At 42.7% G+C, this 21559-nt stretch overlaps 3 protein-coding genes across 8 annotated transcripts; 1 reads left to right on the top strand and 2 right to left on the bottom strand.

The window, feature by feature from the left end:
* Positions 1-196: 196 nt before the first annotated feature.
* On the top strand, positions 197-11665 carry Larp4B (La-related protein 4B). Of its 5 annotated transcripts, none has more exons than XM_017254434.3 (9): positions 197-519; positions 2441-3365; positions 3428-3677; positions 3748-4119; positions 4180-4762; positions 4823-5298; positions 5363-7121; positions 7314-7742; positions 7795-11665. In XM_017254434.3, the coding sequence occupies exons 2-8, from the start codon at positions 2455-2457 to the stop codon at positions 7505-7507; spliced, it is 4545 nt and encodes a 1514-aa protein (XP_017109923.2). In that variant the 5' UTR covers positions 197-519; positions 2441-2454; the 3' UTR covers positions 7508-7742; positions 7795-11665. The 5 variants fall into 5 exon arrangements, with proteins under 5 accessions (XP_017109923.2, XP_017109921.2, XP_017109922.2 ...); XM_017254432.3 differs by lacking the exon at positions 197-519 and adding an exon at positions 718-1826; XM_017254433.3 differs by lacking the exon at positions 197-519 and adding an exon at positions 718-1826 and having other exon boundaries at positions 7798-11665.
* A 1072-nt stretch (positions 11666-12737) lies between these two features.
* Positions 12738-15604, bottom strand: LOC108134212 (probable protein phosphatase 2C T23F11.1). Its single transcript, XM_017254436.3, has 4 exons — positions 15310-15604; positions 14524-14870; positions 13759-14089; positions 12738-13681 (listed from the first exon to the last, which is right to left on the bottom strand). Exons 2-4 carry the CDS (start codon positions 14806-14808, stop codon positions 13185-13187), a joined length of 1113 nt encoding a protein of 370 aa, XP_017109925.2. The 5' UTR covers positions 14809-14870; positions 15310-15604; the 3' UTR covers positions 12738-13184.
* A 4868-nt stretch (positions 15605-20472) lies between these two features.
* On the bottom strand, positions 20473-21559 carry LOC108134188 (CTD nuclear envelope phosphatase 1 homolog). 2 transcript variants are annotated; one of them, XM_070280004.1, is made up of 2 exons: positions 21404-21559; positions 20473-21341 (listed from the first exon to the last, which is right to left on the bottom strand). In XM_070280004.1, the coding sequence occupies exon 2, from the start codon at positions 21196-21198 to the stop codon at positions 20557-20559; it is 642 nt and encodes a 213-aa protein (XP_070136105.1). In that variant the 5' UTR covers positions 21199-21341; positions 21404-21559; the 3' UTR covers positions 20473-20556. The 2 variants fall into 2 exon arrangements, with proteins under 2 accessions (XP_070136105.1, XP_043069666.1); XM_043213731.2 differs by having other exon boundaries at positions 20473-21352; positions 21404-21550.

The raw sequence follows: 21559 nt of genomic DNA on the forward strand, positions 1-21559 counted from the left end.
CGGCGCGTTAAATGGATTGCCTATATTTTAATTAGTTCATGGTCATGGATGGGGGAATTAATATTAGTTCCAAAAATTGCAAGATTTAAAAATTTACGTATTTTTTACCCTAAAAAAAGCCAAATGCCAATTTTCTGGTATTTTTCAAATGCGGGCACATTAAATAATGGCATTTTTTTAAAACGCTAAGACTGGCAACACTGGTGAATGGTTCTCTGCAATTGTGAGCGCGAATTTTTTGCGTGTGTTTTTGCTCGATTACAAAAAATAAGAGTTCGGTGTGACAATCAAAATAACATTAGTTTGCTTGCCGTTGCGCCGGTCGTCCTGTGAAATTTAATCAAATTAAACAATTTCACTGGCAAAACGTGGAGCGTACGTGGACGCGCGGAACGCTTGGTGTTTCTCTTTTTCGTTCGGGCCAAATTTAACAAGTGGTTTTTGCTTTTAGCGACGTTGCATCTGCCCAAAATTAGTTACTGGTCGTGGCCTCAGTTGCGATTTCTTTCATTCTGAAGGGTAAGTGCGATCTAGTATCATGATTGTGCGTGTTTTGCTGGGCAAGCGGGGCGGGAAGAGGGGTGCCAGCAATTTGCTTAGCAATATTATGTTCTCACATTCCATTCTCAGCGTTCCCTTAAACCAAAAAAATGGTTCAATCGAATTAGTGAAAAATAGCTCATTTTATCTGTCAATGTCAAAGAAATGTTGAATTTTTGTTGTTGATTTCATTCCAATTTCGTGTTTAAATGTATATAGGCAAATATTTTTTTTTTGAAATTTTGCTCCGCTGGAATCGCTTGCAACCGTGTTTTGTGAAGGCGATCTATCGGAACGGTGACTGACGGAACGGCGAAAGTTTTCTATGACGATGAGAAGTCGAATTTTTGGATTTTTCGCGTGACAAGTTCGTTGTGAAAAAACCGAGGCAGAAACCTAACAATATTGTTTAGAGCCTTTGCAAGCAATTGACAACGAGTGCGCTACTCTGGCGGGTGCGGGCGGTGCAAGTTGGGTGTGAAATCGCAAAAAATCAATTGCCTTGCCTCAATTTTATCTCCTCGTCGATTCTTTTTGCGTGTGTGAAAAAGAAAAAAGAAGAAAAGAAAACGACAAAAAAAAAAATATAGAAAAGAAAATCAAAAGCAAAGGCAGCTGAAAAAAAAGCCCCACACACACACACACTCAACGAAAAAAAAGTACGAAAAAGTCAGCAGGCCACACACGGAAAAAGCGAAAAAGTGAAAAAAAAAGCTAAGAAAACGAGCAGCAGCAGCAGCAGCACAGCGACGACGACGTCGACGAGAAGTTGAGAAGAAAATGTGCAGGAGCAGGGGCGGAGGAGCAGGAGCCGTATCCGTATCCAAATCCGTATCCGAATCTGAAGTAGCAGCAGCAGCAGCACCAGTAGCAGCCGTATAAATAAATAATAGCACAGAAGCTAAAGCTAAAGCTAAAGTCAAAGCTATAGAAGCTAAAGGGGTGTTGCAGTCACATTTTCGGTACGAATAGGAGGATTATATCGCAAATATCGCAATATCGCAGTGAAAATCAAATTTTCCAAATCGAAAGAAGAGCCTCCTCTCTCCGCTCTTTGGCTCTCTCTCTGTCTCTCTCTCTCTCTCCGCCAACTGGGTGTGTATGTGTGTGTCCGTGTGAGTGTGCCGCGTGCGAGTGTGTGTGTGGGTGACTCGAAAGAGCAACAACAAAAAAAAAAAGTATATTTAAAAAAAAAAAAAAAAGAGGAAAAATAACCAAAACCGACTGTGTCTTTGTGTGGATTTTCTTGATAATTGCAACATACGTTACCATGGAATACTACCTAGGTTAGTAGTAGACTTTTCTAACTACATATGCCACCCCCCAATCGACACCTACCACCCACCCGCCCACCAGCCACCATCCTCTCGGCTCAACGCTGCACTTGTATAAGAAAATCAACAACAAAACAAGACTCCCACCCACTTTGACTTTATTATAAATTAATTTAGACATTTTCAGCCTCAATGAAGTACTAATTTTAAATATTAAGTTTATATAATTTTATTAAAAATCCTCATCATATTGGCTTTGGGAATTCCTTTCACACTTCAAAGCCAATAGCCAGGAACTCCCCCTATTTTTGTCGAGTTTAGCTATTTAATACTTTAATAATACTTTTCTGTTTATCCACTTTCCGCAACGACGTCTTTCCGGCTAATATATGTATGTTGTGTCCCATTATGTTGGCATCAAGTTTGTTTATTTGATTTTTCTTAAATCGGCGACGATATGGGAGTATTTGGGAGCTAGCTGGCTTCTGCCAGCTGCCTCCTATTACAACAGTTTCCCATTACGTCTACAATAGACCTTGTTTACTTGGCAAAACCGCACCTTTTTTTAAATAAATAAATATTTAATTATATATATAGATATATACTGATTGATAAATATTTTACAGGAGGATATGTGTACATGAACGGAGATGCAGTCAAGATCCAGCAGCCCGTCTACACCAATGTTCCTGTCGAGACGGCGATGCTAGCCACTAATCTGTTCGGTGCCACCACACAGATCGCAGCCCCAGCCGCCGCCGCAGCCCACATACCGTTGATAACCGCCGCCAGCGCCGCAGCAGCTGCAGCGCCAACAGCCGTAGCACCCGCTCAGCATCCACAGCAGCAGCATCCACAACAGCAACAACAGAATCAGACGCCGCAGATTCCTCACCAACAGCAGCAGCAGCAACAGGCACAGCAGGTGCAGGTGCAGGTGCAACAGCCCCACCCACACCAAGCTCAGCTTATCGCTCACACACACGCCGCCCACCAACAACAACAACTCCCGACTCAGATTCAGGCCCATCCCGCCCAGCACTTGCCGTACGGCCATCAGCCGGCGCCTCCTAACACTGCAGCAGGAGCTGGAGTTGCATCAGTGGCCGGTCCGAGCGGTGCCGTTGTTGGAGGAGTAGCGGCGGTAGCCGGAGTAGGTGGTGTTGCCACCGGTGAGACAAGCATCGACAACGCCGAATTCGCCGCCATCATGAATGGAGCGCTTGCTCAGACCCAAGATGGCACGGTCGTCTGCTATACCGATGCAATGGTACCTGGTGTCCAAAACACGAATTTAGTCGCCCTCGAGCCGCAACCCCAACATATTGTATTGCCAGTGCAGGTCCCGGTGCAAGTCCCAGTGCCTGTTCAGCTGCCCGTTCAGACGGTACCGGCCAACGGATCAGCAGCGGAACAGCATCAACAAATGCAGCAGCAACTGCAGCAGGGACAGCAGGGTAGCCACAATGCCACCGCTGGAGAAGATCCCAACATACCAATGGACAAGCTCAAGCAGATGCTGGCTACTCAGCTCGAGTATTACTTTTCCAGGTGAGATAATCATCTAGTGGAATATGACATTGATTTTAATCCAATTTGTTTGTAATCCACAGAGAGAATCTGGCGAATGATTCATACCTTCTGTCGCAGATGGATCATGATCAGTATGTGCCCATCTGGACGGTGGCCAAGTTTAATTTGGTGAAGAAGCTAACCAAGGACCTCAATCTGATTACCGAGGTGCTAAGGGAATCCCCCAATGTACAGGTTGATGAAAAGGGCTTGCGCGTGCGCCCCAATCGCAAACGTTGCATCATCATTCTTCGCGAAATATCTCCCAACACACCCCCAGATGACGTCAAGGTGAGGATTCCTGGTCTTCCCATTCCTGGTTTTCGTTCTAAACATAATATATTCCTCATTTTTCGGACAGGCCCTGTTCAGCAACGAAAGCTGCCCTACACCGCTCTCGTGTGAGTTTGCGGGGAACAACTCGTGGTACGTGACCTTTGAGTCGGACGAGCATGCGCAAAAAGCATTCCAGTACCTGCGCGAGGAAGTCAAGGAGTTCCAGGGCAAGCCGATTATGGCGCGCATCAAGCCAAAGTCGTTCATCAATCGCATCCAAACTGTACCAAATGTTAAGAACGGCTACCGTCTCACGTCGCCGCCGACTGCCACCGTCTATGATCCATCCGGAGCCGGTGCTGCACCCGTTAGCTATGCTCCTCAGCAGCGTTACATATACACCGCCAACGGAGCTGCCATCGCTCCATCAGTTCCATATAGCAATCAAGTGTTGATTGTAAGTATATCAAGTCATCCTTTATAAAGATTATTGTTTAATTTGATGATCTTTTTATAGCCGATTCAGCAAAATCAGTTCTATCCCAGCATTGTAGCCGGGCCATGGCCACCGGGAACAGTCGCAACCACTGCCCCACATGGTCAGAACTTTTACGATATCGGGGGAAACCTTTTCGCAGCACCGCAGGCCGTGGCAACTAGCTTCACGCCCGCTCCTCCACCCGCCACACAGCAGATGGTTACATCCAAGCCACCAGGCGGCGGCGGTGGTCGTTACAATAACAACAACCATCGCGGTAATCCCAACAATGTTGGCGGGGCGAATCCCGGACCACGAGGAGAATCGCGAGGCAAGCCCCCACGCAATGCCCAGAATCCACCGCACCTTCAGGCGGGCAGCATCGTGCCAATCCAGATAACTAGTGCCATTCCTGGTGGAATGGTAAGCGTGCTACCGGCCAATATAGTGCAGGGCGATCCTCTCCAGCAGGCTGCATTGCAGGCGCCGCAGCAGCCCCAGCCGGTGCAACATCAGATCCAACAGCAGTCGGCTGGCTCCACTCAGCAACAGCAGCAGCAGCAGCAGACGGTACAGGTTAATACCACCATTCGCCACTATTCTGTCAAGAGCACCTGGAAGGGTAAGTACATCACAAGCATCATCATATTGTGGAACTTGAAACATACTCTTCACTTTACAGGCGGCATGCAGAAGAACTTGGATAAAAACTACAGCGGTGGCGTAGCCAGTCATCATCACTACGGCAGCCAGGTGCAGGTCCACCATCTGCAACCACAACAGCAGCAGCAACAGGGACAATATCAATTGGCTTCCTCTGGTGCCGGTAGTGCACCGCAAGTATCCTATGCCAGTGCTCAGGCTCCTCAGCACCACATAGTGGTGCAACAGCCACCACAGCCCCAGCCACAACAGCAACAGCAGGTGGTGCAGCAGCAAGCGGTTCAGGAGCTGCAGGAGGCTGGGGACAGCGTGGAGCATGGCTCGCACGGCATGCAGCAGCAGAATCGCAGTAGCAACATGTCGGCCAGCTCGTCGTCATCGTTGGCCACCTCGATTAGCAAGGAGCCGCTGCACTGGCAATCGCGGCCGCGTCGCCGTCGTCGGGATGAAGAGGGCGGAAACGGCATCAACTACTCTCCAGGCGGCCGAGTTGGGGTAAGTTATCAGAAGACAGGTGATTCAGACAGTGGCCTATAATAAGAGTTATTTGATCTTCCAGCTCTATGGCAGCTCTCCATCTAATCCGCATCAACAGCAGCAGCAACACCTGCTGTCGTCCTCCTCATCGTCCACCACCAATGTCCAGTCTGGCGGTGGAGGTGGCCATGGAAGCGGCGGCTCCCATCGTGGTGGCGGGGAGCGCGGAGAGAACAACTATAACACCACACCCATCCACGACGTCCCACCGCCCCAGCACCGGGGCAACTACAAGGGTAACAACTACAACCCGCACTACCATGCCCAGCACTCGTCAATGGCGAGCGGCTCCCACCACCACCATCATCAGCACCACCAACAGCAACAGCAGCAGCACCACCACCACAGCGGCCTATCCTCGCAGCAGCAGCTGCACCACTACCACCCGCATCACCACCACCACCATAACTCGATCGGCAGCAATGTGGGCAACAGCGGTGGCTTAGGCGTCAGCAGCGGCGGATCTTCGGGTGGTGGTGGGGGATCCGGAAATAATAGCCTGTCGGGCGGCAATTCGTTGGGCTATCAGGGCCACCAGCATCAACACCAGCAGCAGCAGCAACAACAGCAGCAGCAACAGCAGCAACCCCCGGCTCCAGTCCAGCCGCCGCAGTTCGATCTAGAGGCTGCCGCTTTCCCACCGCTGCCAGCCACCACTCAGGCTAGCAGTAATGCCTCTCTCCAAAACAACAGCTCCTCCAGCGCTAGTTCGGCTCCAAAGCATGCCTTGCAGCAACAGCATCATTACCAGCAGCAGCAGCAGCAACAGCCGCCGCACCAGATGAGCAGCAGCGTGGAGAGTGAGGAACAGCAGTCGGTGGAGGGCAATACTGTACAGCAGCAGGGCAATAGTTCCTCCAACTGGGCCGAGAACCGTTTATCTGATGTGGTCCGCACTGGCGGTGGTGGTAAAGGCAAAGCCCGCAAGGAGAATCGCCACCACCAGGGCCAGAACACCAGCCACAACTATCAGCAGCGAAATCATCCAGTTAGCCCCACGCCCGTTGTGAGCGCCGAGCTCCAGGAGGGCACCCATACCAAGAACGTTACTAAGCAGAGCTCCAGTAACAACAGTTCGATCCATGTGATAAAGTGTCAAACACCAAATATCAATGCCAGCAACAAAGAGGATGCAGTCGCCGGAGGAGCTGGCAGCCAGCTGGAAAAATCAAATAAGACTGAGGATGAAGTGCATCCAAAACAGCAGCAGCGACTGATTACTGAGGGTTACAACGAGTACTCCGCGGGCGCTGGCGCTGGCGCCTGCCCCGTAGTGGATGCTTCGGGTTTGACTGCCGCTATGGCCGATTGCAGCCTCGGCCAGCACAAGAAGCCGCCTGCAGTGGCTGCCCTGCACGCTAAGAAGGAGTTAAATCTACTCGAAAAGCAGGCTTCCGGCAAACACAAGAGCGTGGCCACCTCTACCTCGACGGAGAACTTGTCGGCCGCCGCCACAGCTAGCAAGCTCAGCTACGCCCAGGTGGCCCAGCACCACAAAGCTCCCTCAGAGAGCAAGGAGATGAGCTCGGGTGGCTCGACAGGCACCCTCTCGCCCACCGGCAGCCATAAAATGGATCTAGTATTCGGCGATCCCGTCGCTGTAGCAGCGGCCGTGGAGAAGAGCGGACTGAGCGGTGTCGTGGCCGAGAAGCGTGTTGCCGGTGGAGCTTCGCCAGCTGTCGCGACCCTTCCTGGAAAAGCAGTTGTCGGCGTTGTTGCCCCTGCTGCCAACAATGCCACCCAACCCAACATAGCTGTCGTCGTGTCTGCCAAGGAAAAAGGTAGGAGCCATCGGGCCATGAACAGTAGCTGTCAGTGGTAGAATCCCGGCGAACTTAGGAAATATTTTTTAAATTTTCTATTTTTTTTTTTCTTTTTTGGATATGAAAGGATAATAAAATAATATAAATATTTTGGCGCATTAGAACCATGTCCTATATTGAGTTCTGAATAAATATTTGGCTCTTTTGCAGATGCTCGTCCAAATACTGCGGCAACCGCCTCGCCCTTGGCCGGTGGCGGAGCCGTGCGCCATCAGAGCAAGGAGAAACACCAGCAGCAGCAGCAGCAGCAACATTACAGCTCTGCCATAGAGCATCCGAATGCCAATGCCAATGTGGGCTCCGGAACCGGCGGTAACCGCAAGTCCAGAGCCAACAACTCTTAGGGAGTGGAGGAGTGATAAGGATGATAAGGAAAAAGAAACAGTGAAGAGGAGTAGAGAGAAGAACCGCGTTGCCAAAAGTGAGAGGCAACTGTGAGATACCTTTTGCAGGATGCCTCTAAGAATGCATCATCTGCCTGTACATATATGAAATTCCATGTGTAAATATGAGAAACCATTTTTGTTATATCTGTAAGTGCTATAGATATTTACAAGCTAACTAGGAGGCAAACGAAAGGTAATAATCAGTTATAAAATATTTATCCCTTATTAAATATCTATTTTCTTAGTAGTCACCGCTGCTGGTCTTTGAAAGACTTGAAACGAAAGGACACGAAGCCGTAGAGGATGCAAGGGCAAGCAGCTGGAGACGATCGGACCAGTTATCATATTAGTAGGCAAGGACGTAGAATGAATGGTGCATACCCTTTCTTCAGCTATATATAACATACTTATATATATACATATATATATATAGACATATATATAATATTCAGTTATCAGTTAATGTTAATCTACCTAGGCTTAAGCCATGTTACCTATGCTCGAGGGTAAACAGATACATATATAGTTTTGCGCTGCTCGGTAGCGGAGTAGCGGAGAAAAGTAGACACAGAAACAGAAAAGAGATGAATACGCCTAAGCTATCTTTACGATTACCATTAACGAGATGTCGAGTGAATCAATCTAAGGTTTGAACTTATGTGTTGTACGAGAACTTGCATCAAACGACAAAACCACAAAACTAAAGCAAGCTTAAGCCAAGCAAAACCTAATCATAAGCATTCAGATAGTGAGAGCGATTAAGGGGAAAGAAGTAACGAAATACTAGGTTCTATTTATCAAATATTACCAGTAAACTCATGAATCACGAGTTGATTTAACGTTAATATTATATACGTTTAACATTTCATTATTTTCGTTTATGCCTACACATCAAACTTAATGTTTATAGCCAAAACAGAAGTACACAGATACGAGTATGTAGCGTATATGTTAACTATATACATAGCTATGTCTCCGCTAGTCCCACAAGTTAGGGTTACTTCAATTATTTAGATATATATACATCCATATACAATCTAACAATTATTTTGAATTGTTAACCACGGTGGTGTTGCACAAATATTCTGCTAGAAACGAGGAAGGCTTCTGCAGCATCACCGCCTAAAACGTATTATCAGATAATATTGTTTTGATGAAGGATATATTATTTTTTTTTTTTTTAATATCGGGGGTGTGATTATTTGAAAGCTTTTCATTCATTTCAAATAAGGGATATGTGCGCCACCCCCTTGAGTAATTATTTAATTATGGGGATTCTCGTACTTAGTTCACGACTTTAGGGATCCTGCAAACCACCCACACATACAGACACTGACACACGCATAGACCGACCCTAAACCTATATACCCTCAGACATCGACTCTCGTGTTAATCCCTCATTTTTGGATACTTATATCTTGTATAGTGGAGAAGAACTTACATTTTAAAATTGCATTTGTTTTTACATGAAGGCAATTTCTCAGTTTAATGGTTTCACACATCTATTTCAGTAAACAAACAACAAAAAAACGAAATGAATTACGAGGTTAGCGCATTGCTAAAAATACTAAACTTTATCTTTACGAAGCGTAGGTGGACACCGCTAAGCTCAGCTCAGCTCATAAGACAAATACACTAACTAATGTTATATTTACGGCTCTATGCGCGGAACAATAAGTAATTTTGTATATAATATATATACGAAAAGGTGCCATAAACTAAAAAAAAAAAACAACAAAAACAAACGACACTCACAGACACACACACACACAGCATACACACAAAATTCTTTCGAGGTTTAGGACGACAACACAAATAGGCATTTAAAACAGATTCTTAACTAAGTTTTACTGTCTCTCAATTATAAAAAACAATGAAAAAGATGCTGCTTTTCCCTCGCCCCACCCCCAGCTAATTATCGATGCTCATCACCATAGATTTATATATCATACATATAGTTTTTTGATTAGGAATACGTTTTAATTATTGTTTTTCATTTTATTGTTTTATTTTTTCCGCACAAACTTTTAATCCGGCATGTAAACTAATCCCTGATCGGCAAAAGGGAGACAAGAGAGAGAGAAAAAAATAATCACTAACTTTAAGAGAACACACACCAACACACACATGATATCTACAAACTATTTTAGGCTTAAGAACTAAGTTTAGGTATGCATACCATATATGGATATTCACACTTAAAACGATGATTTGTTCATGTTACCATTAACGATTTAACCAAAATTTGAGAACAAGCTTCTTTCCAACCACTTCCAGACCAAATCAAAACGAACCATATTATTATTTTTTCACATTTTTATAAGAAGACATGTTCCATAAACCTTTCCAGAAAGAGTCGTATTATTTTTTTTATTTTTTCGAAAAATTTTGCTTATGAACCCCCCTGTGAATAAAACCGAACAATGTTTTTTTTTCTCATTTTTCCCCCTCCCACAAAGGAAAAACTATTATTGAAATTTTATCCAAAATCAAAACTAAACAAAAAAAAAAAAAAGAAAAAGAGGAGAATAAGATTTCTATACTATATAAAACGCAAGACTTCCAACCAAAATGAAAATGATTAATGTAAAAGGAAAAAGGAATCGCCAGAAAACGGATAATTAAACTGAAAATCAACATATATATATATACACAAATATTTTGTTTCTATGAAAACAATCGAATATGCTAAGTGCCTATACTAACTATTATATAAAACGGTGTAAAATACGAGCCGCGTACAGTCAGACCACTGAGCCAAGAACCAAAAGTGTCTTCATCCTCCTCCACCTCCACATCCTGCCGCTCGTCGTCCAACCATTGATTAGTCGTCGTCGTCCCGCCCCCAACTGCCTTTAGACATTACATATATATACCTAGTTTACTCATTTATGTCTCTGCATGTCCAGGTTAAATAAATAGACAGGATGAAGGTCACACCCTGATAGTATACCTTGCTCAGTGGTTCGACTAGTACCCGCCACAACAAAAATGTATCTTTAACTAATTGTTAGTTTATAGTTTGTATCTTCCCTTTTTTCCGAAAACCGACAAAGAAGAAGATGATGAAGAAGAAGGAGGTGAAAGAGCCCAGTAACCAAAATCCAGCTAACACTTAAATTTCTTTAAAAAAAAGCGTTCTCAAATTAATTTTGTTGTGCTCATCATTAACTCAAAAGAAACAAAAACAAAAAAATAAAAATTACTAAAAAAAAAAAATAAATCAAACCGAACCATTAACACACACACACACGCATAGCACACACTGTACAGTTTAACCTCAATAGGGCGGACTCCGACTTGGACTGCGGACTGCTTTAGGTGAATCAATAATCGGGGCTTGTGGAGAAGGCTCGATGGAAGGCAACGCCGAGTTCCGACAATGAGATGTGATATTATGCAATTGACAAATCATCAATTGTGCGTGACAAAAACAAAAAGAAAACAAAAAACAAAACAAAACGGAGAAAGGGTTAGCCAATCGGGATCGCATCCTCCCCCCACCCCCCAACCACAATCCCCCACGAGACAGTTGACATTTAAACCCATACACACACACACACATCCCCCACCACCACCCCCAAGAAGCTGAGAGATCGGGAACCGAATGAGATATAAACAAGAGAGAAGGAGAATTGTGGAGATAAAAACAAAACAAAAAACAAGGAGAGTAGGGTATAGAGAAAGTAAAAAACAACATTGTTGATGTTAAATAATTTTAAGGAATACAATAAATTAAATTAAATTAAATTGTTAAATTGTAAAACCTCAGTTCTTAAGTTATTTATTTTTGTATGATTAAGCAGCGCATATGACACACCTTGTTAAATTTACAAAATAATACTATTGCAAGATCCGAGGACATGCCACGCCTACGTTCTCCATCAACTACAGTCCTCCCCCAGATCCCAGACCACAGACTATATCCCGCTTAGCATTATCGTTAATTTTGATTTCCATCCCAAAATCCATATTATTCATTCATTTTATGGAAGACCCTCGCCCACAGACCACTGTACATACATTTAGCTATATATATATATATATATCATGAGGGTGTTCCAATCTAGTTTTTTTTTTCACAAAAACCAAAACAAACAAACTAAAAGAAAACAATCTTTGGCACTGCCGGCTAAGATTATTTTTCATTTCAATTATTTACTTTCTATAACCTGATCGCCATTAACCTTTCACTGGCGGCGGGTCAGAGATCTTGAGTTGTTTCTTGTTCATATATTATTTTTCGGTTATTATTTACGATCATAAAAACGACAAACAACGCTAAACAAAAATGCTTACGCACATTGTTATCACTAGAAAAAGAAACAAAAACAAAATAAAACAAACAAAACACAACAACAAACACAAGATCAACCTGTCTGTTAAACAAGAGAAAGAAAGAAAAAAATATGTAATATGAATAATGAGGAGTACATGCATACTTATATAAATATATATATATAATCAATTGTAATTGTACCGAAAATTGATAACTGTAAAGTAAAAAAAGCAACAAAACAAAAAAAAAGGTTTATAAAATTGCATATGATTTAAACTATAAACTAACTATAAAGAAATACAATATCCCTCTATGAAGCAAGCGAAAGCAAACCGACAGCAGTTATACATAATTGAATGTGTAATATGATGGCATAAATATAAATAAAATATAATAAAAAAAAAGAACAAAAAAATACAAACACTGAGAAACAACCAAAACTAGAAGAGCGTTTTATTCATTTTCTATGAGAACTATGGGTGGTGAAACTCACTGGAATATTTCCTTGTTTTTATTACATGTACTATATATAATTGAAAACCAAATAAAAAGAATTCAAGGGGAGAACAACAAGAGGCCGTAATGTAGATTAAATGTAGATAGTCATACGAATAAAAAAAAAACAATAACAGAAACTCAACAATAAATGCGATAACCACCAAGAAAGGCTGTACACAGCAGCCTTCTCTTAACCAGCATTGGGGGTCGAGTAATAATTATATTAAATATCTCAATTTATTTTTAATTGAATGCATGACGTTCCGAATATATTTCTATATCAGAAATACGATAATGGACTGGTAGGACAGGCCCCAAATAAAATGAGTAATATAATTTATAGGTTTCAGATTTCTTATCGTTCTGATAACTTTCGTAAAAGGTAAGCCTTTTTCAGTCAGATAACACACATTATTTCTTGGGCACTACAAAACATTTTCTTTATTATTTTCTTTTACTTTTCAAAAAACTCAGCTTGAGCTTAAAACTTTCCATTTCTTATAGATCAAATCCCAAAATCTTTGACAAGTATAGTTAGGTACATAAATACTAAACGAGTAATACAAATTTTTTCTCCATTTTGCTTGGGCATCACAAAACCTAGTAAATCATAGAGTGTACAGTTGGACAAGGCATATATATATACACGCATCTTGATGGATACATAATATAATTTAAAACAAGTAATTTTAATCGGAGGAGCAAACATTTCAATAGGGACTGTGTGTGTGTGTTTGAGTTTGTGGGGGGCTTTCTTTTTTCTTTGTGTGTGTTTATAAAAACTTAACCAAGAACACTTGCGATTGTTAAGTATAAAGTATTGTGGAGGTAACCCTAATTAATCATAAGGCGCACTAGTTAGTATATATAGTTCAGCTGCATTTCGGCCGCTGCCAGCAGCGCATCCTGTGCCTCTTTCTCCCTTTCCAGCTGCTGCTTATCCTCCTCCTTATTCTGGCGGGGATTCGATTGTGTTTCTGTTTCGGTATCGGTTTCCGCATCAGCTTCTGCTTCGGATTCGTTTTCCTTAGCTTTGGAGGCATCTTGCTGTTCTTGGGACTCCTTGTTGCTATTCCGGCAGCGGGCTATCAGATCCCTGTACGGACGACCGTGCAGCAGGCATACCAAGACAACGGTCATATTGTCGCCACCGAGGCCGCCCATTTGGCAGTCGGGCGCCAGACAGTGGTTCATCAGCTCTTCGCAAATCTCCTCCGGATACATGCCCATTCCGATGCGTGTGCGACAGAACTCGAGCACTTCCGTATTGCTCATCACATCCCAAATGCCATCGCAGGCCAGCACGATGAATTCCCAATCCTCCATGATTTTCCGTGTCTCCACATCCGGGTAGGCTGATTTTAAACAAAATTTTTAAAAGGTGATAATGGATAATTGCGAACAATGACCGCGTGGATCTCTGGCTGCTTACCTGTGACGATCTGATCTTCCGGCTTTTTGTTTGCCCGCTTGAAGACAAAGTCGCCTAGTGCCCGGGAAAGTGCCAGATTGCCGTTCACGCGATTGAACTCCACCCATCCTCCGCCCTCAATGATTCGCTTTGATTCCGCCTCATTGTTGGGCTTGTGGTCCAGGGAGAGGATCTCCAGCTTTCCGTTAACGCAGGCAATAGCTCGAGAATCGCCGGCATTCGCACAGTACAGCTTATTGTCCTTGACCAGAACGACGACGGCCGTAGAACCGGCCATCTGGTCGCCCCATGACTCATTATGTAACATTTCGTAGTCAATGTCCAAAAAGCCCTGCAATTGCATCATAATATTGTGAGTAATTGTCTCGGTCATATCGCAAAGGTAAATACATCTTCCATGAGCTGTTCTAAATAGTGGGATGGGCATCATCTTGATGAACTACAATATTTGACAAGCGGTGACTTTTAAAGTTAATAAAGTTGGAGTATTATTATAGTATTTGGAGCTTAGTCACCGTTAGTAGTGGGATTAGGATGTTTGCTTTAAAAACTAATCCATCAATCAATAACACAACTAGGTAAGAGGATAGAATTTGAAAGAATCTTAAGTAACTATGTACTTTGGACTTTGATCTTGAAACCAATAGAACGCATCTAGGTAAGATAAAAAGGAAACTGCGGATAATTATGATTCGTCATTCGGCTGGATGATCTTGAATGGAAACCGAGATCTCCGAGCTTAGAATATTTCGAGTGGTGACTCACCTGCTGCAGTGCCCGTTCGATATCGTTGTCGTTGTACTCCGGCCTCTTGAGAACGAACTTGTGCAAATGCTTTCCGGCATATTGAGCCACTGTGGCGCCTCCATGGCCGTCATACACCGCAAAGAAGGCTGCCCCCGGATCGTCCGGCAGCGATAGAATGTGTGTGTGCGAGTCCTCCATGTTGATGCGCCATCCCTGCATACAGCTGGATCCCACGCGGAATGCCGAATTCTGACAGTAGGATGACTCCTTGGCGGTCACCGGCTCGGATAGTGTCTGACCCATGCTGATTCTCCGATTTTAAATATATCGATTCTCCACCTTCCGTTGCTCTTTCCGTTGGTTTTCTGGCGACGGCACACGGACAGGGTTAAGTTAATTACGAAACTGACAGCCACAACTCCAGATACGCGTGGGCATTGAGATTAGCATATCAAAGTGGCGATACCACCCGTACCATATAATCTCAACGTAAACAGACGTGGGGATTTCAGATTTCAGGCCCCATTTGTGGCGAATGCGCCCCCAACTGATCCGGAATCGGAGCTTTATACTTTATTGCTATTACTGTTATTACTAGCCGTCCAAAAGGGCCAGTGATAAACGTTCCGTCCGGATCGCTAGGGTTTTATTTTTTAGCGCTCCGTAATTAGTTGACACAGTTTTTGCAACAAATTGCGCAAAAAAAAAAAACGGGGGGACGGCAAGTCGGAGAGCGAAAGCTCGAAATGGGGAGTGGAAGACGCAGAAGTGTTCTATTTATGTGTATATTATTTATTAACTCACCTGGCGTTCACCACTTTTGTTCGCAAAAACAAAAACCGATTCCGCATCAATAAAAAAAAAACGTTGCCAATAGAAAAAATGCAAAGTGGAGCGCGTGCTGCGGTTTGCGTTCGGGTGGCCTTCGAGTGCAAGTTCAATACAGCTGGGATTTACTCTGGCTTACGCTCTGTTTACAGTCCGATTTCAGTTATGGTCCATGAATTTGCCATTTCCCCAGTCGAAGTTTTTTTAATAAAAAATATAAATACGCGTGCTCCAGTGTTGTCGTATGCGCCAGTGTTGTCATGTATCGGGAACTCGTCTCCACAAACTTTGGCGCCGTTGGTATTTTTGGTGATGGTATTTAAAGCGTCAACGGTCTGCCTAATTGTTGGTATTTTTAAGGGAATAAGACGGTGGGATATACAGTCGAGTCCCCATAATTTGAAATGGCAAGCTCTTTGATAATACTGAGCTTTTATATTTATCTTTATGTTTCTAATTATTTTATGCCGTTTTATCTCATTATGTTATGCTTTTTTATTAGAATATAGAAACTAAAATAGTCATGATTTTATACTTCTGTGATTCCTGCCTTCTTTTTGCAAATTCAAAAGCTATTATATGGCATTATACATATTTCTGATATTTCCGTTTCCAGTTGATCGTTTTGTATTTATTTGTATTACTTTATAATTTTGTCATCTTATCTGTTGTTATGCCTCTGTTGTTTGGTTTGTTTTTTTTTCCGAGTCGCTAGAGTGCATTGAATTTTGCGAATTTAGCTTTTGGGGTTTGCGGCAAATACACGATTTCAAGGACAAATGACGTCAGCTAAACATTTTTTGTGTCCGCTGTTTGGATTTGTTGCTGCTGTGTCGTGTTTTTTTTTTTGGGGGAGAATTAAAGCTTGACTGCCAACGCCTCTGCTTTCTATTTATTGTCTTCTTTTTGTCTCCTCTTTTATTTTCATTTATTTAATTTTTTTGGCGTCTTTTGTTTTGAGCTTTTGCTCAGCGAAAAAGAAAAACAAAGTATTAAATATTTGCACAGCAGCAGCAGCAGCAAAAGCCAGAGATATTTTTGATAAAGAACTGTACCCTGTGTTTGTTTTTGTGTATTTGTGTGTACTTTTTTTTAACGCTCTCTGGTGGTATCAGTGCCCCACTCTTTCCTACCCTCCACCCAGTTTTAGCCTTATCTTTCGAATTCTCTCAAATTGTTTTAGCAAACAAAATTCAAGTTAGAAGATTGTTGGCTTTAAAACTATACTGTGACTATTATACCACATATTTTCACAGTTTTTGTGCCCCCCTAGACACTTATAACACCCTTTACTGTCATAGATTAAAGCCTCTATTTTAATTTTCATTTAAAAAACTATAACGATAGCCATTTAATCAGAATGGCTATAAACCCTTTCTGTGAAATTTATAAAATCTTTTTACGGTGCATTTCTTATCGTTGTGTTTGGTCATTGAAAGGGCAAGGCGTTGACGTCGCTGCACGCATTTTATTTCCCAACCTCTAGAACGCACATTTATTATGCATTTAACGTTCCCCGCTGGCGACTCGAAACTATCGCCCCTTCTACCCGCTACCCTCGACCCTGCCACACCCCCCCCCCGTGTCCATCAGTTGTGGCATTTAAGATTCGCTTTCGCTTCCCCCTTTTATTTTAGCGCACTCTGTAAAATTTCCATATTGTTTGTCAACCGGCGACGATTGCATCCCAGGCCCGGCTTCTCGCTTTCTGAATCGGTCTCTAAATCGGAATCGGAGAGTCGCTCTGTATGCAGTCTGCATGCAAATGTTGCAGCCATCTTCGGGGTACACAGAAAAAAAAACAAATAGTTGACTTTATTTATTAAATTAAAATACAAATAGTATTCCAAGTATTTCAAGTATTTTAAAGAATCTTAGTAAATATCTCAGAAAAAACTATACAAAGATACTTTTTGAATTTCTTTCAGTGTTTGGCTCGTAAAGTAGTAGGGAAAAGGGAAGGGATACGGCTAAGGAACAGAGCCAGGGGCCGGACAGAGCAGGGCCCACAGATATCGCCAGGCAGTTCAATCACATTGCACAAAAGTTCGAGGTCAGTTATAAAAATAAAATTATATTCCCTCGCTAGCAACGTAGAGCTCTGCCCCCTCCACACTTATTTTATTTATTTCATTCTTTCTTTCATTTTTTTTTGTAATCGTTTTCTCTCAGTGGCCTCTTGGATGGGATTGGAATCGAAAGTGGATTGGATTGGATTGGATTGGGTTTTTGTTTTACATTAATTTCTGTTTGAATGCGACAAAATGGGTTTCTTTGTCTTTAGCTTGACTGACTGGGCAGGATCGTAGTATAGTGGTATCGTGGTATCATGGGGTTGCTTTGGTCCTGCTCCTGTTTCTGCCCTGGATCTGGATCGCCATGGGATAGGCACAAAGGCCATTGTTCGGGGACATTGCGGATCATTCGAGTGGAAGTAGGCCACTGGAGTTCTGTGTAACTTGAGCACATCGTCCGATCGGCCGAATGCAATTGTGTAATGCGAGCCCGTTGCAGGGCAATGACTCCTTGTCCAAGGATAATGGGGGAACTTTATCGCGAAACAGGAGCTGTGCGTAACAACACCCTACTAAGCCGATTACTAACTTTTCTGCTGGTCTTTAAGTACATTTTATGATTGATATACTTATGATTACTCCATGTTTGTAAGGATTTTTTAATATATTACTTCCTTTATGTTATTATGCGTTGCCATGGAGCATAAAATCAGTGGGGATTCTTTACTTCTCTAAGCCTGGCCAAAAAGATGTTAGTGATTCTTTCTTTTTTTTTTTGCCAAAAACCCAAAAAACATCGACCAGACCAGACAGTCGCTGACCGATGGAATGCTGTTGAACTTAATTTTGCTTGGCTGGCCCGCAATGAAATGAAATTTCGATCATTTCCAGAGAATTCATGCCACAGATTTTGGCTCGACGCGGCGCGACGGTCGCGGCCATGGCCGATCCTCGTCGAAAACCGAAAACAGACCAGACTCTGAATCCCACTGCCTGAGCCAAACTAGTTGGACGAGCTCCCCTCGCTTCCAAGGACCGCTGGGCAGGTTCATTAACTTGTTTGCCCCGCTACTGCCGCCTTTGCCGCCACTGTCCACCTCGCAGCGGGGTTTGTTGTTGCTGGTTTATTTTTTGGGGCCGCCGTCGCTTGCCAGCATCCGCGACGAGACAATAATGATCTTCACTGGAAACGCGAGCCCCTCCATAACTTCACTCCTTCACACCCCTTCTAAAACACCGCCCCTCCTCGTCCTTGGCGGTGGTGGTGGTGACTTAATTGCCGCACCCAAATGGCATTGTTGGACTACGGATTAGCACCGAAGGCAGTCGCTACCAAAGCGGTTAAGGTAAGAATATTTCATACTTAACATCTCTTAAAGGATATGTTAAAATCGAGTGGTTTTCAAAACTTTCTTTACCTAAACTAGTTTATCTCGAGCCACGACGAGCCACGAACCCTCTGATCCTTGTGACATTTGCTCATTTTTCAATGTCAGTTCTCGGTTTCCGATAAAGTGGAGCATGTCGTAGTAGTTGCTGATTAATATGAGTTGTGTGGACTGATATCTGCAACCTTGTCCGGAGTCGTTTACTTAGTGAATCACATGGCCTCAGTGGCTTTAAAATGACTAAGCGGCGCCCTTGCATGACTAAACAACTCTGTTGGCGGGGGATCCTACAGAGGAATATATACAAGAGACAGATAAAATATCAGAATTATCTTAGATATCCAGGGAATTGATCTACAAATCGTTTAAGGTATTCCCTTCAAGGATCGGGTAAGAATTGGCAAAGATATGGAGATTGTTTGGGCCATTTATGGAAATCATGGATTTCACAAGGATGGTCCACCACAAAAACACATAAATTCGAAAAATATGGATCGAAAATTTTGTTCAGAGGTTTTGATGCAGAATGGTGGAGAATCCTTCTAGGAATCTTTTAAGGTATTCCTTGCAAGGATCGGGTGAGAATTGGCAAAGATATGGAGATTGATTGGACCATTTATGGAAATCCTGGATTTCACAAGGATGGTCCACCACAAAAACACATAAATTCGAAAAATATGGATCGAAAATTTTGTTCAGAGGTTTTGATGCAGAATGGTGGAGAATCCTTCTAGGAATCTTTTAAGGTATTCCCTTCAAGGATCGGGTAAGAATTGGCAAAGATATGGAGATTGTTTGGGCCATTTATGGAAATCCTGGATTTCACAAGGGGGTCCACCACATAAATTCTAAAAATATGGATCGAAAATTTTGTTCAGAGGTTTTGATGCAGAATGGTGGAGAATCCTTCTAGGAATCTTTTAAGGTATTCCCTTCAAGGATCGGGTAAGAATTGGCAAAGATATGGAGATTGTTTGGGCCATTTATGGAAATCCTGGATTTCACAAGGATTCGACAACACAAAAACACAAAAATTCGAAAAATGTGGATCGAAAATTTTGTTCAGAGGTTTTGATGCAGAATGGTGGAGAATCCTTCTAGGAATCTTTTAAGGTATTCCCTTCAAGGATCGGGTAAGAATTGGCAAAGATATGGAGATTGCTTGGACCACCACATAAATTCGAAAAATATAGATCGAAAATTTTTATATTAGGTTTTGATGCAGAATGGTGGAGAATCCTTCTAGGAATCTTTTAAGGTATTCCTTCCAAGGATCGGGTAAGAATTGGCAAAGATATGGAGATTGCTTGGATCATTTATGGAAATCCTGGATTTCACAAGGGGGTCCACCACAAAAATTCGAAAAATATGGATCCAAAATTTTGATCACAGGTTTTGATGCAGATTGATGGAGAATCCTTCTAGGAATCTTTTAAGGTATTCCCTTTAAGGATCGGGTAAGAATTGGCAAAGATATGGAGATTGCTTGGACCATTTATGGAAATCCTGGATTTCACAAGGATCCACCACAAAAATTCGAAAAATATGGATCCAAAATTTTGATCACAGGTTTTGATGCAGAATGGTGGAGAATCCTTCTAGGAATCGTATAAGGTATTCCTTGCAAGGATCGGGTAAGAATTGGCAAAGAAATGGAGAGATCACAGACCCGCAAAGACCCACAAAAATTAAAAAATGTTAATCCATATTTTAAGTTTTTCAAATTTAATAAACCAATTTTAACTTATGTTAATGAAGACTAAAAATCTGATGGTGTTTGAAAATGCAACAGCCATGATTTAATACAAATATCCTTGGCCTTAAATAGGACGACGTCCTTTAATCAGTTTGCAATGGTTGGTGGTAAGACACTCAAAACGAGTGCAAAGCCCAAGCACTGATCTCACATCCTGTGTGAATCGAAGACAATCCAAAAAGGGCAGGATATTTATCAGTTCCTGATCCCGCTTTCCAATCACATACGATGAGATCTTTATGGCGTTGCCTGCGTTGAAACGGCACTCAACATTGGAATCGTCCAACAGGAAAACATTGGCCAAGTCCGGGGAAGCCAGTGACACATACTTGGCCTTCAACCCAAGGACATCGATACAGTCTTCACGGAACAAGCGCTTCCTCAGGATGCCCTTGCCTCTCTCCAGGTAGTCCAAAATCGGTCCAGCGTAATTACTAGTGCTGGCTGTAAAAATAACCAAATCGTACCACTTGGATACACAGTCCAAGAAGTAGTCCACATGCGGTCGTTTGTAAACGTAGACTGCACTTGCATCATGTCTCTGTAATATAAGTTTGTGGTCATAAGGAAATTCGGGTAGCTTTTGTCGCTGGCACCTCTGGATCACCGCAGTCATTAGGGTTTCATCCATATCGAGGACCAGGGTTTTCTTGCCCACGACTTCCAGTCGACGTTTGGACACCTCAGACAGTTTCTCATCATCCATGTAGGTGATCACACAATAGCCGTGGTATATTTTCTTGAAGTGCGCTACCCAGATGCGGATTATTTTCTTGAAGTGAGCTACCCAGATACGGATTCTGGGTATGAGGCGGTAAGCCAAGTAGAGCACCCCCACTATAGAGGCCACTACAAAAAAGCTATAGACAGTCAAACCATAAGAACTGAGTATTTTTTATCTTTAAACTTACATTGTTATCTTATTCATTTTCCATATACAATTAAATACAGATATGCATAAGAAACTTATAAGAATAAATATTATATATAATATAAAATATGTATGCCCAAAATTAATGCATTAGCTTCATTGTTTTGACAATTTTTGAGTTATTGAGGCATTGACT

Source organism: Drosophila bipectinata, chromosome 3L (genome assembly GCF_030179905.1).
Source record: "Drosophila bipectinata strain 14024-0381.07 chromosome 3L, DbipHiC1v2, whole genome shotgun sequence".
NCBI classification, from domain to species: domain Eukaryota; kingdom Metazoa; phylum Arthropoda; class Insecta; order Diptera; family Drosophilidae; genus Drosophila; species Drosophila bipectinata.